Source organism: Rhinichthys klamathensis, unplaced genomic scaffold (assembly GCF_029890125.1).
Source record: "Rhinichthys klamathensis goyatoka isolate OS25496 unplaced genomic scaffold, OSU_Roscu_1.1 h1tg000557l_1, whole genome shotgun sequence".
NCBI classification, from domain to species: Eukaryota; Metazoa; Chordata; class Actinopteri; order Cypriniformes; family Leuciscidae; genus Rhinichthys; species Rhinichthys klamathensis.
Window position 1 is genome coordinate 1,028,982 of NW_026607025.1, and position 16,159 is coordinate 1,045,140.

Consider the following 16,159-nt stretch of genomic DNA (forward strand, 5'->3'; position numbering starts at 1 on the left):
ACTAGAAATTTAATAATACACAGTTTCACAATAGACACTCTTTCGCCTTTTGCAACGTTTTATATAGATGTTTGTGCAGTTCTTCTTATGAAAGTCAACATCACCAATAAACAAGCTATCTTTGTCAAGTGTCCTCAACTTCTTGGAAACATCTCTCATTTCTCTCTCTCTCTCTCTCTCTCTCTCTCTCTCTCTCTCTCTCTCTCTCTCTCTCTCTCTCTCTCTCTCTCTCTCTCTCTCTCTCTCTCTCTCTCTCTCTCTCTCTCTCTCTCTCTCTCTCTCTCTCACACACACACACACACACCTGTCTGGAAGTTTCTAACATACTACACACATTCACACACAAAGGCATAAACCAGTTGACCTATCCAAACCCTCTTACAAACCAAAGCATCAATTCCAGCCAATAGACATCGAGTAAATCATCACCTCCCACCTGCCACTGTGGATTAGTGATGCTCAGTCCGACTCATTTTTGCGAATCGGTTCTTTCGAACAGTTCATTTTAAAGAACCTGGTAACAAATCGTTTAATCAATTATCCTACGAAAGTACTTCATCAAGTGATTCCTGACATGACGGCGTGGCATTTATACATGCTCTAAACATCAAAGTCACAGCCTTTAGGCGCATGCACAGTTTATGTGTGTTCATATATTAGCCTACATTTTATCAAGGTGTTTATTGTAATTCAATGTGTCCATGATTCAGCTCATAGAACAGAATTTACATTAGACAATACTAAAAAAATATAGGCCTATATAATATTTTATAATATTCTTTTGAGTGAGTGCGTTTAGGCCTGATGCCTATATAGGCCTATGCTGCTAATATAACAATAAAAAAAAGCTAATTCTACCAATTAATCAAAGCTATAAAAATCTGGTTTACATGATATTTGAAATAAATAAGGTTTACTTTTGACAGGTTTTTAAGTCGACGTGCCCGCACGATTTACACAAAAATCCTGTTGCCGATCGTGATTTGCGTTAACCGTGAGCTTTACCCGATAAAAATAACAATGTGGGCCCTTTTTCGTGACTTACATTCAGACTTTTCGTTATTAAAACGTAGCCTAATAAAGTCTGAGAGAGCATGTAAACGCTACTTTGTTGTTGGTGACTCGAGAACCGCTCTGACAGATTCAATCCGTTTCGCGAACGAGTCGTTCAGACTAGACTGATTCATTGCGAAGATTCGACTCTCAAAAATGATTCATTCACGAATTGGACACCGCTATCGGTTCTTATGGCCGCCGCGCTCTAGGATGCGTGGCTCATTGGGGGAACTTTGTATCGTCCGTTAACGTTGTCTATTTTATTTTATTTTATTTCTACCATTTCAGCGGGTATAATGCTTATACACCTCCATCGACTTTTACACCGTTCTTTCGGTGCCAGGCGGCCGTTTCTAGCGAGTTTATACCACACTCAGCGGGGAGTGTACGGTTTCAGACCGAGAGAGTCTCCGGAGAGAGACGATGGGTTTCCGCAGATCTCAGCGCTTAACCAAGGTGTTTACAGATTGTAAACTGCAGTTGATGTCTGTTTATGGTTATGCTTTCAGCTTTGGCAGCAGCTTACGTCTTCTTAACGTTGCATACGTAAACCTACAGAAAGATTAGAGATGTATAGTAAGATCTGCAATACTTTAATGTATGGAGCATATTGATTTATTAAATGGCTGTCTTATGTAAACAGATCACGGACTGGCAAGATTGGTGGAGGCCTATCGAGCACATGGGCACAAAGTAGCTAAAATTAACCCGTTACTTCCCCAAACTCCTGTGCTGGACAGCGTGCCGGAGATCAGCCTGCTGAATGGAGCTGTTCATGGAGTCCTCAACACTACTGGTTAGTTTCTGGTTGTTTCCTGTGTTTTGAAATTGATCTCAATCTACTTGCGTCTTATTATAGGATTGTTCCGGGTTCAACCTCCGTTAAAGGGATAGTTCACCCAGAAATGAAAACTCTGTCATCACCCTCATGTCATTCCAAACCCGTAATTTCGTTCATCGTCGGAAAAAGAAATTAAGATTTTTTGGTTGAAATCGAATCGGTTACCTAACGTAACCTCGGTTCTCTCTAGAAGAGGGAACGAGTATTGCGTAAGCTAGCTTACGCTGCGGGAAAGATTCATCTTTGCTGAGAGTTTGAAGCCAAAAAATTATTTCATAATTTGTATCCATTGACAACGCAGTTCCTCTGCGGCAGACCTAGAGCAGGCTAGCTAGCAGCTCATTGGTTCGCTCAGAGAGAACTGCTTAAGCCTATGGGAGAGCGGGGCTGAACCCGCTTCCAATCCCAGACAGCAACAGTGTCGACCCAGATCCGGCCCACATCTGGGCCGTGTGGAATCCTCGTCCCCTCTTCTAGAGAGAACCGAGGTTACGTTAGGTAACCGATTCGTTCTCTTACGAGAGGTTCTCTCGTATTGCGTAAGCTAGCTTACGCTGCGGGAACACCTGGTCAACGCCGTGCGCGCTATGAATCCACTCATGAATCCCAGGGTGATACCGGGGGATTTTTAACGTGGAGTGAATGTAGTATGAGGCCGGCAGAGCGGGCACATGAAGTATATACATAAGCATTTAAGGAGAGCACAAGGGGCGAACCGGTTGTGTGAGGGACTCCCAGTAATGCAGCTTCTTAGGGAGCTGGTCGTTAGACAGCTAGTAATTTTGCCTGCAAGGCGGGAACTTCCAAGTTGTAAAATCTGACAAAAGTGGACGGGGAGGCCCATCCCGCGGCCACACAAATGTCATGAATGGAAATTCCACAGGACCATGCCCACGATGAGGCCATGCCTCTAGTGGAGTGCGCCCTGATGCCCAGAGGGCAGGGCAGGCATTTAGATGCGTAAGCAGAGGCGATAGCGTCTACTATCTATCTAGACAGTGTCTGTTTAGAGGCGGCCAGACCTTTGGTGCGCCCCCCAAACGACACGAAAAGCTGCTCAGCGCGTCTGAACGCGGCAGCGCGCGTAGTGTACAATCTCAGAGCCCGCACCGGGCAGAGGAGATTGGCGTCGCGCTCACTATCGGATGAAGGCAGAGCCGATAGGGAAATAATCTGAGCCCTGAACGGGGTACCAATCGCCTTCGGGACATAGCCATGTCTAGGTTTGAGAATGACAACAGAATCATTCGGTCCAAACTCAAGACACGCGGCGCTGGATGAGAGCGCGTGAAGATCCCCCACGCGTTTTACTGAGGACAGAGCCGTCAGAAAAACGGTTTTGAGCGAGAGGTATTTTAGGTCCACAGACTCGAGCGGTTCGAACGGGGGTGCTTTCATAGCTTCGAGAACTATAGAAAGATCCCAGATAGGAACCGAAGGGGGGCGCGGAGGGTTCATCCTCTTAGCTCCCCTGAGGAAGCGGATGACTAACTCGTCTTTGCCCAGGGACTGAGCGCGTCGGGGTTCAGAGAACGCCGCGATGGCTGCCACGTAAACCTTGAGAGTGGAGGGGGACCTGCCCTTGTCCAGCATCTCTTGAAGGAAAACAAGCAAAGACGGCACCTCGCATGACCGTGGGTCCAGATGTTTGTCGGTGCACCATTTCGAGAACACAGACCATTTAGACGCATAGAGCCTTCTCGTGGAAGGTGCTCTAGCCTGTATGATAGTGTTTCTTACTCCCTCTGGCAAATCGACGAATAGTCGTTGATCACCCATGCATGTAGCGCCCAGCCCCGTGGATGGGGGTGCCAGATCGTGCCACAAGCTTGAGAGAGGAGATCTGCTCTGACTGGGATGGGCCACGGGGCTGTCTGTGACAGCTGAGTGAGCTCCGGAACCCAATTCTGACTCTCCCAACGCGGGGCTATGAGGAGCACCGAGTGGCGTGTGTCCCTGAGACATGTCTGCGTAACTCTGATCAGCTGGCGGCCCGTGTTCCACGCGCGGTGGGGTACACCGCTGTTTAACCAAAGCTGAAGCGGGCGCATGTGCAGAAGGCCCAGCTGAAGCACAGCGGAGGCTGAGGCCATGTAACCCAGCATCCTCTGAAAAGTTTTCAGAGGTGTGCGGGTGCCCATCTGAAACGAGGCGGCCAGTCGCTGCACACTGCGCGCGCGCTGTGTAGACAGGCGAGCCGTCATCGTGACCGAGTTCAAATCTATTCCTAGAAAGGAAATCGATTGACTGGGTTGAAGGGAGCTCTTTGTCCAGTTGACAGAGAGGCACAGCGTTTTCAGATGGTCGAGGAGAACTGCGCGGTGCGACAGAAGCTCCGTCTGTGATTGGGCCAAAATCAGCCAGTCGTCCAGATAATTCAATATGCGCAGCCCCTGGCTCCGCAGGGGGGCGAGCGCCGTATCCATGCACTTCGTGAATGTACGGGGCGCCAGGGATAAGCCGAACGGGAGAACGGCGTATTGATAAACATGACCCTCGAAGGCGAAACGTAAGAATGGCCTGTGACGGGGATTTATCTGGATCTGAAAATAGGCGTCTTTCAGGTCTAGAGAGATGAACCAGTCCCCCTGGCGCACCTGCGCGAGGAGTTTCCTGGTGGTGAGCATCTTGAACGGTCTCTTCATGAGCATTTTGTTCAAAGACCTGAGATCTAGAATCGGTCTGAGGCCGCCGTCTTTCTTGGGAACCAGAAAATAACGGCCGTAAAACCCCGACTCGGTCATAGATGGTGGGACTCTCTCTATGGCGCCCTTTTGCAACAGCGTCGCAATTTCTGAGCGGAGCGTGCCGGCGGCCAGCGGGCTGACAGTAGATTCGAGCCGCGCGCGCGCAAGAGGCGGGCGGCGGCGAAACTGTAGCAGATAGCCGTTCTTTATAATGCTTAGCACCCACGGGGAAATGCCTGGAATGGCTTCCCACGCTTTGGAGCATGCGGCTAGTGGCCGAATGGCTATATCGCCCTGATTGCTGCACATAGCGGGCTGGACACAGTGTGTGGGCGCGCTTTGAATGTGTGTGGCAACGGGATTTGCACTCAGAGAGGAGTCTATGGGCCGTGAAAGAGAGCGAGCAGAGAGGGGACACGCGCACGAGCTCGTGGGCGTGTTTATGTTCTCTGATATTAGAGCGGGCTCTGCCCGTTTCATGTGATGGGGCTCTGAGAGAGACACGGGATATGTTATGCTTGTGTGTAAGGGTGAGCACATGATTGTGGGCACATTTTCTACACAACTGGCAAATTTTCTCTTTTTGAGATTTCTCTGGGTAGCCGTAAAAACGGCTTTTTGTCGCTCGCAAGCGGGCTGGGACACCGGCTTGTTTGTGGCGGTCAACACTACAGCAGTCGGCGAAACAACGGGGACTGACAGAGGGCGAAGCTTTGACGGCGGTCCGGCCGCAGCGGGAGAGCACCGTCGTTTTCTTAACTTTGCTAGGCAGACTTCTGATGATCAGGCTTCAGCGTGATCTTGGGTCGCGGGCCCCGTGGGGGCGGCGGTCTGCGGCGGCTGTCAGAGCGAGAGCGAGGGCGGCCGCCCTGTCTGCGCTGGGCTGTTTGAGTCTGCGGAGGGGGGCGCTGTGGTGGAGCTCTGGCAGGAGGCTCGTGAGAGCGGCCTGCGGAGGAGCTAGCGCGGCGGGGCAGAAACAAATTCATGGCCTGAGTGGCTTTCTGGACCTCGGAAAAGCGATCGACGATTCCCGTGACAGCAGCCGACTCTCTCGTGGATCCGAGAGATGACCATTCCTCACTGTCTGACGCGAGCAGTGAACAGGAATCCTTCTCCTCCGCGGCGTCATCGGAAGCGACAGAGCGGCCACTCGGCGGCAACTGTATGTCCGGCAGGGGCGGGGAGGGAGAGCGGGAAGCGGCGGCGGCGGCCCGCATGGTTCCGCAGGGGGCTCCGGCGGCCTCTGGGAGTGGCGTTTCTTCTTACGCGGCGAAGAGGGAGGCGGCGCGGGAGCGGATTTTGCTGCCAGAAGACGTGCCCGCAGGGACGACAACGGCAGGCTCTCACAGAAGTCGCATCCTCCATCCGCGAGGGCGAGTTCTGCGTGCTCGAGTCCCAGGCAGAGAGCGCAGATGACATGGCGGTCTCCGTCCTCGAGAGGAGCGCGGCAAGAGCCGCAGGAAAAACGAGACATCTTTAAAAATACGCTCGGCTCTTTTAGATATAGAGAAAAGAAGAAGGATACAGTCGTCGGATGGCGCTAGCTTGCAGGGCGGCTGAAGGTGGCGAAGACGGCCGGCTTCTTCAGGGTCCGGGAGCTCGCTAGAGTGATGCCTTCTCGACGGCGACGGCTTTTCTCAGGACAGCAGAAGCGTACAGCTTGCTGAAGATGAAATGAATCAACATATAAGCCTGGGAGAGACTGTTATATACACCATAGCCACGCCCATTCTGGCGGGCTATGATGCAATGAGCGCGCGGGCGCCTCTCATTGGAAGCGGGTTCAGCCCCGCTCTCCCATAGGCTTAAGCAGTTCTCTCTGAGCGAACCAATGAGCTGCTAGCTAGCCTGCTCTAGGTCTGCCGCAGAGGAACTGCGTTGTCAATGGATACAAATTATGAAATAATTTTTTGGCTTCAAACTCTCAGCAAAGATGAATCTTTCCCGCAGCGTAAGCTAGCTTACGCAATACGAGAGAACCTCTCGTAAGAGAACTGAAAGATTTCAATTCTGTCCCTCCATTGACAGCTATGCAACTACCACTTTGACGCTTCAAACAGTTAATAAAGAGATGTAAAACTAATCCATACGAATTGAGCGGGTTTTTCCAAATTTTCATTTGTGGGTTTACTAACCCTTTAAGCTCTGTGAAAGGTTTTTATACAGAAAACATCATATATGGCCTATTCAAAATAAATAATTTCCACATATCCTTTAATTTAAAAAAATGGGATTACAGTATTTTTTACTTAAAATATTATAATAATTTTTCATTATTTGTTGTTGTATTTTTTTATTTCTTATAAAAATTCCAGGATTGCGGCATTTTGGGAAAGCCGAGGCGACGGCTGAAGAGGTCATGGCCTACCTGGAGAGAGCGTACTGTGGGGGAATCTCAGTGGAAACCGCTCAGCTCCAGAGCTTACAGGAAAGAGAATGGTTCGCTGACCGTTTTGAAGAGCTCAAGAAAGAGGTGTTTTCGCCGGAGGAGAGGAGACAGCTGGCTAAACTAATGCTTGAATCACAGGTAAGACAACCATTTACTCACTTTTATTGTACTTTGCATGCCCCATGACATCTGTTACATCTTGATAGCCTATCAATCATTGCATAGCCTACTTGATTTCAGTGGTATCAGCAATTCTACATCTCCTCTGTTCTCTTTTCAAAGGAATTTGACCACTTTTTAGCCACTAAGTTTGCCACTGTGAAACGATATGGAGGTGAGGGAGCAGAGAGCATGATGGGCTTTTTCTACGAGCTATTCCGCTCTGCGGCGTACAGCGGAGTGACAGACGTGATCATGGGAATGCCTCACCGTGGACGTCTCAACCTGCTCACCGGACTACTGCAGTTCCCCCCGGAGGTTAATTCATAATTCACAATTTATATAGTTATATATGTTCAGTTTAAAACATGTCTAGACAGGATTCTGCAACGTATACTGACTGTACAGTGGGATCCACACAATGAGACCACATTGAAAATTTGGGATTCTTGTTTTAATTTAAACCTGGAAATTAACAGTTTAAGGATATTGAAAAATTTCATGCAAAAAAAGCTGTGCTGAAAATGAGTAAATCATAATATTTGTTTTTATATAGCTCCTTCAAAGGTTGCTTTTCAAGGTACTTTACTTAAGACATAAAAAAAGACATAAAAGGAATAATAAAGAAAAAGGAATAACATGTACAACAATGTATGCCGTCCAAGGCCAATCCCAAGAGTCTGCTATAGGTATGCTTGACCAGAGTCAAATACCGCCTTGCTTTAGTAGGAAATACTCCTTAGCAAACTTTTAGTTATAATGGTGTGGACTTGCACCAATATAAGAACAATTGGAACAATATAAGAATTCAAAGAGTTAACGTTTAGCGGGAGTGAGTTACGTTTTTCCAGTGAAGATCCAGCGCATTGTAGGCAGTGGCTAAAGGCTGCAGAGAATTGTAAATACTTCTGTATTTGTAGTCAACATTTCAAACTGGATGACCACGAACACAGTGTTTTAGGCCAAACAGAAAGGAAAAAAATGAAAGAAACTGCTATTCTGTCAGTTCCGCCAAAGCTAAATGCCGTCGCCTACAAGTGTGAAAGCTGTTGCCAGCCATAGTGTTCCATTTTTACCATAATGCTGTTTAAAGAGTAGACAAAATACTATATGAATTTCAGTGAAATTCATATACGTGAGTTTCTCGGCCCAGTTAATACGACGTTTGAGTAAACGTTGTTCCTGTACTTCTGACATCGTAACAATACTAAGCGGGTTGAAGATCGGCAAAGTTATACTTTAAGTTACAAATCACTCATTTTGGCACATATCAAATACTAAGATAGTTCATGTAAAAAAAATCTGATATTATACATTTGCAAAGGGAACATTTTGGATCAAATTTAAAAATGCAAAATTGAAATATTTCCGTTAGTTATCTCAGACTTGTACATGCCTGTGTTTTGTTATTTGATAATTTGTTGCAAGTGATGAGTCTTAAAGGGATTGTTCATGCACAAATGAAATTTTGAGGGTGAGAAATTTGTGACAGAATTAAAATTTTTGTGTGCTCAGCTTCACCTTGGAATTGATTCCTTGTTTTTCTTCTTTGTGAATACTGTATATATAATGCCATCTTGGTTTAATTTGTCCCTCATTATTTACTCTAAAAATCTATTCCTCTGAGTCACAATCTCCACCTCTTCATTCTACTTGAATAAACTTGTTCATCGGGCAATGACAGTTTATTTTATCCCGGCAAGTTTTGGGGGAATATAATAGTTTCATTGCCTGCAGCCATTATTAAGCTTCGACTAACCAAACACGTCATTCTTTCTCGCTCTCAGCTCATGTTCCGTAAGATGAGGGGTCTCAGCGAGTTTCCGGAGAACTCTCCGTCTATTGGAGATGTCCTGTCCCATTTAACCTCCTCAGTGGAGCTGGACTTTGGGGCGGGACAACCTCTCCATGTCACTATGCTGCCCAACCCCTCTCACCTGGAGGCCATCAACCCCGTGGCGCAAGGAAAGACTCGTGGCCGTCAGCAAGTCAAACAGGACGGCGATTACTCCACTGACCCTCATTCTCGGCCAGGAGACAAAGTCATCTGCCTGCAGGTCCTGAGAAAAGATGTTTCATCCTAAATTTAGGATGTCATTTTATTTGAGTAAAGTTCACTATCTAAAACATAAACTACCGGTATACTAATACATGGTAGTTGTGTATGTTATAATCTAATAGCTCCTTATCTGTTCTTAACAGGTTCATGGAGATGCTTCGTTTTCAGGCCAAGGCATAGTACCGGAGACCTTCACCCTGTCAAATCTCCCCCATTTTAGAGTAGGTGGAAGCATCCACCTCATCGTGAACAATCAAGTGGGCTACACCACTCCCTCTGAGAGGGGGCGATCATCTCTGTACTGCAGTGATGTTGGTATGTAGTTGTAAATGTCAGTTTGGAAAATATAGAAATCCTTATAAATACAGACCAAACCAGATTTACATGTATGACTAGTGCTGGGTAGATTATTTACAAAGTGTAGTTCATTACTGATTTTTAAAAAAAAATGTTTTAGTTTTGATAAACTACCCTGTTCTGCCTACAGACGCCATTAAACCTTTCATTATCTAACAATACTTTTACAATTCCACTTGGTGCCGTTTAGGTAAAATGGTGAATTGTGCTATAATCCATGTGAATGGCGATGATGCCGAGGATGTCCTCAGAGCGACCCGGCTGGCCGTGGAGTACCAGCGACGCTTCAGAAAAGACGTTATTGTGGACCTTCTTTGTTACCGTCAGTGGGGGCACAATGAGCTGGACGAGCCCTTTTTCACGAACCCCGCGATGTATACAATTATTCGGTGGGTACATCTGCCAGGTAGTTTTTTTTTGTAATAGCCTATTGCTAAAATGTTAGGTTCTACTGGTTTCATTTTCCTTTTCACTGCCATTTTAGGTCGAGAAAAAGTATCCCAGATTCATATGCCGACCAGCTAGTCTTGGAGGGCCTGATGACAGAGGAAGAGCGCGGTCAGATCAAGACCACCTGCTATGCTATGCTCAATGACCGGCTGAACAACATGACCCTCTACAGCCCCCCGCCCACTAACCTCCAGGGGCGCTGGGGAGACCTGGTGGAGCCCCAGAACAGAGTCTCGTTGTGGGACACTGGTGTAGCGCTGCCTCTGCTGCAGTTCGTAGGTGCCAAATCAGTGGACATACCTGAGGAGATTCAAGTGCACAGTCACCTGAGAAAGACACATGTGCAGGTAAAGCTTGATCTTTGAACTCTTTTTGTAAATAAGCAACATAACAAAGTTGAGAAAAGTTTAACTTTATGCATACATTTTACAACAGTAGGAACGTCTACTTCAATGATCTATACAGGCTTTTGATGAGCTCCAGTGATAACACGGCAGTCTGTGTGAACGGCTCTTTAGAGTCAGTAAAGAACTCATGAACTTTGATTTGAACATGTCTGAGTGAACGTCTTGATCTGTCGCAGGCTCGACTGCAGAAACTGGAAGAGGGCATAAAATTGGACTGGTCCACCGCAGAAGCCCTAGCGTTTGGCACAATGCTCTGCCAGGGTAATGTGTTCATCTCTCCTTCCTTGCGCTGTAAAAGCGTTTTAAAAATAATTTGTAATTTTGATTGTGTCTTTATAGGGATTTTCTCCTAATTGATGTTGCCTTTAGGTTGTTCACTAGTGTTTGTAAGAGAATTTTGGACAATATTCACTGAAAAGTAATACATTTTATACATTTTGAATTTATATTCTTCATATAACAGTATTTATTCTCTTCGGGTTTATACAAGCTAAATATTTTCCAAATAATATTTTAATAATTTCTTTATGATAATATAAAAGCTAATACATTTGTACACAGTAGAAATGAGTTTCATCATCATTTTTTTATGTTTTTGAAAGGACTCTCTTCTGCCCGCTAAGACCATTTATTTGATTAAAAAATTTAAAGTAAAAATTATTACAAGTTAAGATACCTGTTGTCTATTTTTCATATATTTAAAAATGTAATTTATTCCTGTGATCAAACCCGAATTACTTCAGTCTTCAGTGTCACATGATCCTTCAGAAATCATTCTAATATGCTGATTTGAAGAAACATTTCTGATTATTATCAATATTTTTTCCAGGATTCTTTTCAGCATTTTTTTTTTTAATTTTTACTGACACTTTATCAATTTGCTCAATAAAAAATAAAAAAATATATATATATATTTAAAAAATCGACCCCAAAGCTGTGTATATTAGCATCAAAATGTTTAAAAACTATATATTTATCTATTTAATGCAGGATTCCATATCCGTATCAGTGGTCAAGATGTTGGCCGTGGGACGTTCAGTCAGCGTCACGCTATGGTTGTGTGTCAGGAGACCAACGACATGTATATCCCCCTCAATCACATCAGTTCCGAACAGAAAGCCCACATAGAGGTAAGCCAGTTGAACAACAAGTAAATTAAATGTATTTATTTATAAATTACGAAGCCTACCTCAATCATTTATCGCTTTTAATATTATTTGTTTTTATCATTATACTTAAAGACGTGTACAGGATTAGTTTTGTACTTCTAACTCAATATGCTAACTGCTCTTCATTCCTGAGTTGGGTGGTTTGCCCTTTCAATAATCCAAAACATTTGAAAGCATAATTATGTTTGACGTGTGTGTGTTCTCTCGCAGGTGTGTAACAGTGCTCTTTCCGAAGAAGCTGTTCTGGGTTTTGAGTATGGAATGAGTATTGCTCAACCTAGACTGCTGCCCATCTGGGAGGCTCAGTTTGGAGATTTCTTCAACGGTGCCCAGATCATATTTGACACTTTCCTCTCTGGAGGTAAAAAAAAAAAAAAAAAAAGCATGTTTCAGGGAGTTCACAAACAGTGCTTGCTGATACTGTATAGAGAATAACTTCCTTTAGTGACTTTGTCCTTTGTAACTTCACATTTTTCATGCTCAAACAGCAACATTACACACTAAAGCAAGTTGGACTTTTAAAAAAAGAGCATAATTATCCTTTCAAGAGGTCTTAAATTTGAGGATAGAAACCAAACAATCACAACATGTTTAAATGTGAATATTAAACACTTAAAATGTGAGGTTTAATAAAACCTTTTTTGTCAAAATCTCTTGTTTGAACTGTAAAGTTGTTTAAATTGTCGTCTTTACAGTCATGTTATGGTTTGGATGTTACTAGAGACATTGCTGTAGCCATCCATATGGATTTCATTTTATTTGTGCAGGTCTTTAATGTCTTAAAGCCTTAAATTTGATAATAAAACTGCAGACACTCTGAATATGTATCTTTAGAGCCTAAATCCTGGTTTGTGGCATTTCTGATTTTTTTTAAGGTGAGGCTAAATGGCTCCTGCAGAGTGGATTGGTCATCTTACTGCCACACGGGTACGATGGAGCCGGACCGGAGCATTCATCATGCCGAATCGAGCGTTTCTTACAGGTAAAGTCCAAGCATGCTCAATTACAGGAGTAGTACGGACTAAATGTTCCAGCATAATTTAAATAACTGCTCTTTCTTCCTCCGGCAGCTCTGTGACAGTAAAGAGGAAGGTGTGGACGGGGACACGGTGAACATGGGAGTGGTGAATCCAACCCTACCAGCTCAGTACTTCCACCTTTTGAGGAGACAAATGATTAGAAACTTCCGGAAACCATTGATCGTGGCTTCACCTAAAACTCTGCTGCGCTTTTCGGTGCGTTAGAGATATGAATTGCTTTCTGTGTTGTTGTTGTTGTTGTTGTTGTTTGTTAAAGAATATTCACCTCTATTTGGCACTAGGGGGCAGTGTCAAGCTTGGCTGATATGGGACCAGGAACTTCCTTTAAAACTGTCATTGGTGATGCTTCTGTAAACCCTGCAAGGTATCTTCATTCAATCGCTTTTTTAAACGCATTGTTTATTTACATTTAGTACCGTTCAAAATGTTTGGGGTCGGTTAGATTTTTTAAATGTTTATGAAGGAAGTCTCTTTTGCTCAGTAATACTGTATTTATTTGATTAAAACTACAGTAAAAACTGTAATATTGTAAAATATTACAATTTAAAATAACTGTAATATGGTTTAAAATGTACTTTATTCCTGCGATCAAAGGTGAATTTTCAGCATCATTACTCCAGTCTTACATTTTTTTCAGGATTCTTTGGTAAATAGAAAGTAAAAACCATTTATTTGAAATAAAAATATTTTGTAATGTAATAGTCTGTCACACTTTTGATCAATTTAATGCGTCCTTGCTGACTAAAAGTATTTTTTTCTTCTGACCTAAAACTTTTGACTATTCATAAACAAAATGGACATTCATATATATATTAAAAATCCATCTTCTGCTCCTTTCCTGCAGTGTGCAGCGTGTTCTGTTTTGCTCAGGTAAACATTACTACGCCCTGCTGAAACAGAGAGAGACGTTACCAGAGGCTTTAAAAAACACAGCGCTGATCCGGGTCGAGGAACTGTGTCCTTTCCCCACGGAACCCCTACAACAGGAACTAAATAAATACACAAACGCCAAAGGTGAGGTTGCTCATATGCATCTTTTATTCATATGAATCACATTGTGTTAATTATTAGTTGTTGTTTTTTCTTTGGTATTGGGGCAATCGCTCCGGGACTGGCCTTCTTAAGGAATCATAGATGTTCCCATTACAAAATGTTGATGTTCCTAAGAAGCCTCATTTTTGCATTCCCAGAATGCACTACACAAAGCTCCATGAAACAATAAATACAAGATTATACTTGCTTTTTGTTTTTGAATGACATGTATATATTAAATAGTTAAATCTGATTTAATTGGTAAGATATTTCTTTTATTTCGTTTTGGAAAAGTCTCTTATGCTCACCAAGGCTTACATAATTTGATCAAAAATGCTGTAAAAATATAGTAATATTGTGAAATATTTTTACAATTTAAAACAATGGTTTTATATTTTAATATATTTTAAAATGTAATATATTCCTGTGATGCACAGCTGAATTTTCAGTCTTCAGTGTCACATGATCCTTCAGAAATCATGCTAATATGCTGATTTGCTGCTCAAGAAACATTTCTTATTATCATTATCATGTTGAAAACAGTTGTGCTGCTTTATATTTTTTGTGGAAACTGATACATTGTTTTCCTTTGAAAGTTCAAAAGAACAGCATTTATTTGAAATAATCTTGTGTAACATCATAAATGTCTTTACTGTCACTCTTGATCGATTTAATGCATCCTTGCTAAATAAAAGTATTAATTATTATTATTTTTAATCTAGCTGACCCCAAACTTTTGAGCAGTAGTGTGTACTTAATGCATAAATCATCAAACTCTATTGGAACCCAATGTATTTATACACAAAACATGGCAAGCTTCTTTCATATTATTTCCTCTTCCATTACAGAGTTCATCTGGAGTCAAGAGGAGCCGCAGAACATGGGCTGCTGGTCATTTGTATCACCGAGATTTGAAAAACAGTTAGCCTGCAAGGTCAGATTCACCACTTCACGCTAATAGATGGCCTCTTAGCTAATCCCTTGATCGCCTCTTAGGCTGCATGTAGCTTAAGTTCATCAGATTTACACCGATTTATTGCAAGATGATTAATGTTGATCCCATTGTTCCCTCAGTTAAGGTTAGTGGGCAGACCTGCATTACCCGCTCCCGCTGTGGGCATTGGTACTCTCCACCATCAGCAGCAAGAAGCCGTCCTGACCTCGTCTTTCTCCTGAAGCCACAGAACTATAAACATGCTGAGCATCTGTTATTACAGCAAACAAGCTGTGACTGGTGCACTGACAACAAACGCCAAGCTCTGTTTGTAGCCTGAGCGCTAAACAGGCAAATTGCAGTTTGACTAATTTATCCCTTGGTTATAACTAGGGTATAAGGAAACATCTGTTGACTACATTTCCTATCGGCATCCAAATCGGTTTATCATTTCTACACCTTTTGAAAGTATCATTGATATTTTAGAAGTGATATTTCCTCTCTGTTGGCACAGGAAGTTTGTAATTTTATCAAGGAAATGTTGAAAACTGACAAAGTATACATCAGTGTTGTTGTGTATAGTTTTTCAAAGCACTTTTAAATTAAATTTAATATACTAACCGGAGTCAGAAGACTGTGTGGAGGCAAATAATCGTTGTAGCATTGAAATGTAAATTGTAATGTGAACTGGTAGTGGCTCACGATCAAAACATTGGCTCATTAAATGTTGTGTGCGTGTGAATCAAGGTCTGCTTGGAAAATTGATTATTACCAGATGAATGTAGAACCTGTGTAGAATAACAGAATCTATTGGTGTATGTTTACATGAAATTATTAATCATAAAATGATACCTCTTAAAAAGCTGGAGACAATTAGATCAAACTTTCTTTTGCAAAGTTGCTGATTGGTGTCTAGTTTACGTTGCTATCGTTGTTTTTTTAACATACCCATCCAAACTCTGTTTATAATGATAAATTATATGCGTTGTTTTCAATAATGATGATGTTGTGTGGATGAAATTTGTACTTAAATGCTTCTTCTGGAGATTAAAAAAAATAAAAGAAAAAAATTAATCATTTTGACATTAACATGTCTTCATATATTTTCATAAGGTAAAGATATTAATAATTAAACCTGTTTGTCTGTCCTTAGGATTCACATTCACCCCTAATTAAACGATTCAAATGAATTACATTGAATGTATTCTGAAAAATGTCCATGCTTCCTTTAGTCCTTCAGGAAGAAATTGAAAAGTTTATTTCAAAAAGCAAAGGGAATTGATTATTGCTGCGACATATATATATATATATATATATATGAGAGAGAGATATTAAGACATTTTATATATTAAAATATTAACATTTCATATTTTTCTTTGCGTCCACATCTTTTATATACTAGCCTATCTGTATACATGCATTAAATATTAAGATACAAATAGTAATTAAAGCAAGACACTACAAGCAAAACAATATTAAACAATTTTGAACCTGGCTTTAACCAATGTTCATGTTTCTTTTCTGAAAATGTAAGCAAATTAGTGCATATTTTATTACATAATGTGTTAATTTTATAGTG

At 42.5% G+C, this 16,159-nt stretch overlaps 1 protein-coding gene across 1 annotated transcript; it reads left to right on the forward strand.

Moving 5' to 3' along the window:
• Positions 1-1,241: 1,241 nt before the first annotated feature.
• dhtkd1 (dehydrogenase E1 and transketolase domain containing 1) lies at positions 1,242-14,991 on the forward strand. The gene is made up of 17 exons (XM_056239198.1): positions 1,242-1,512; positions 1,700-1,852; positions 6,900-7,111; positions 7,256-7,450; positions 8,920-9,189; positions 9,335-9,506; positions 9,739-9,937; positions 10,033-10,345; positions 10,582-10,666; positions 11,396-11,535; positions 11,785-11,935; positions 12,450-12,556; positions 12,645-12,809; positions 12,896-12,978; positions 13,459-13,628; positions 14,495-14,580; positions 14,721-14,991. The coding sequence occupies exons 1-17, from the start codon at positions 1,353-1,355 to the stop codon at positions 14,820-14,822; spliced, it is 2,763 nt and encodes a 920-aa protein (XP_056095173.1). The 5' UTR covers positions 1,242-1,352; the 3' UTR covers positions 14,823-14,991.
• The last annotated feature ends 1,168 nt before the right edge of the window (positions 14,992-16,159 follow it).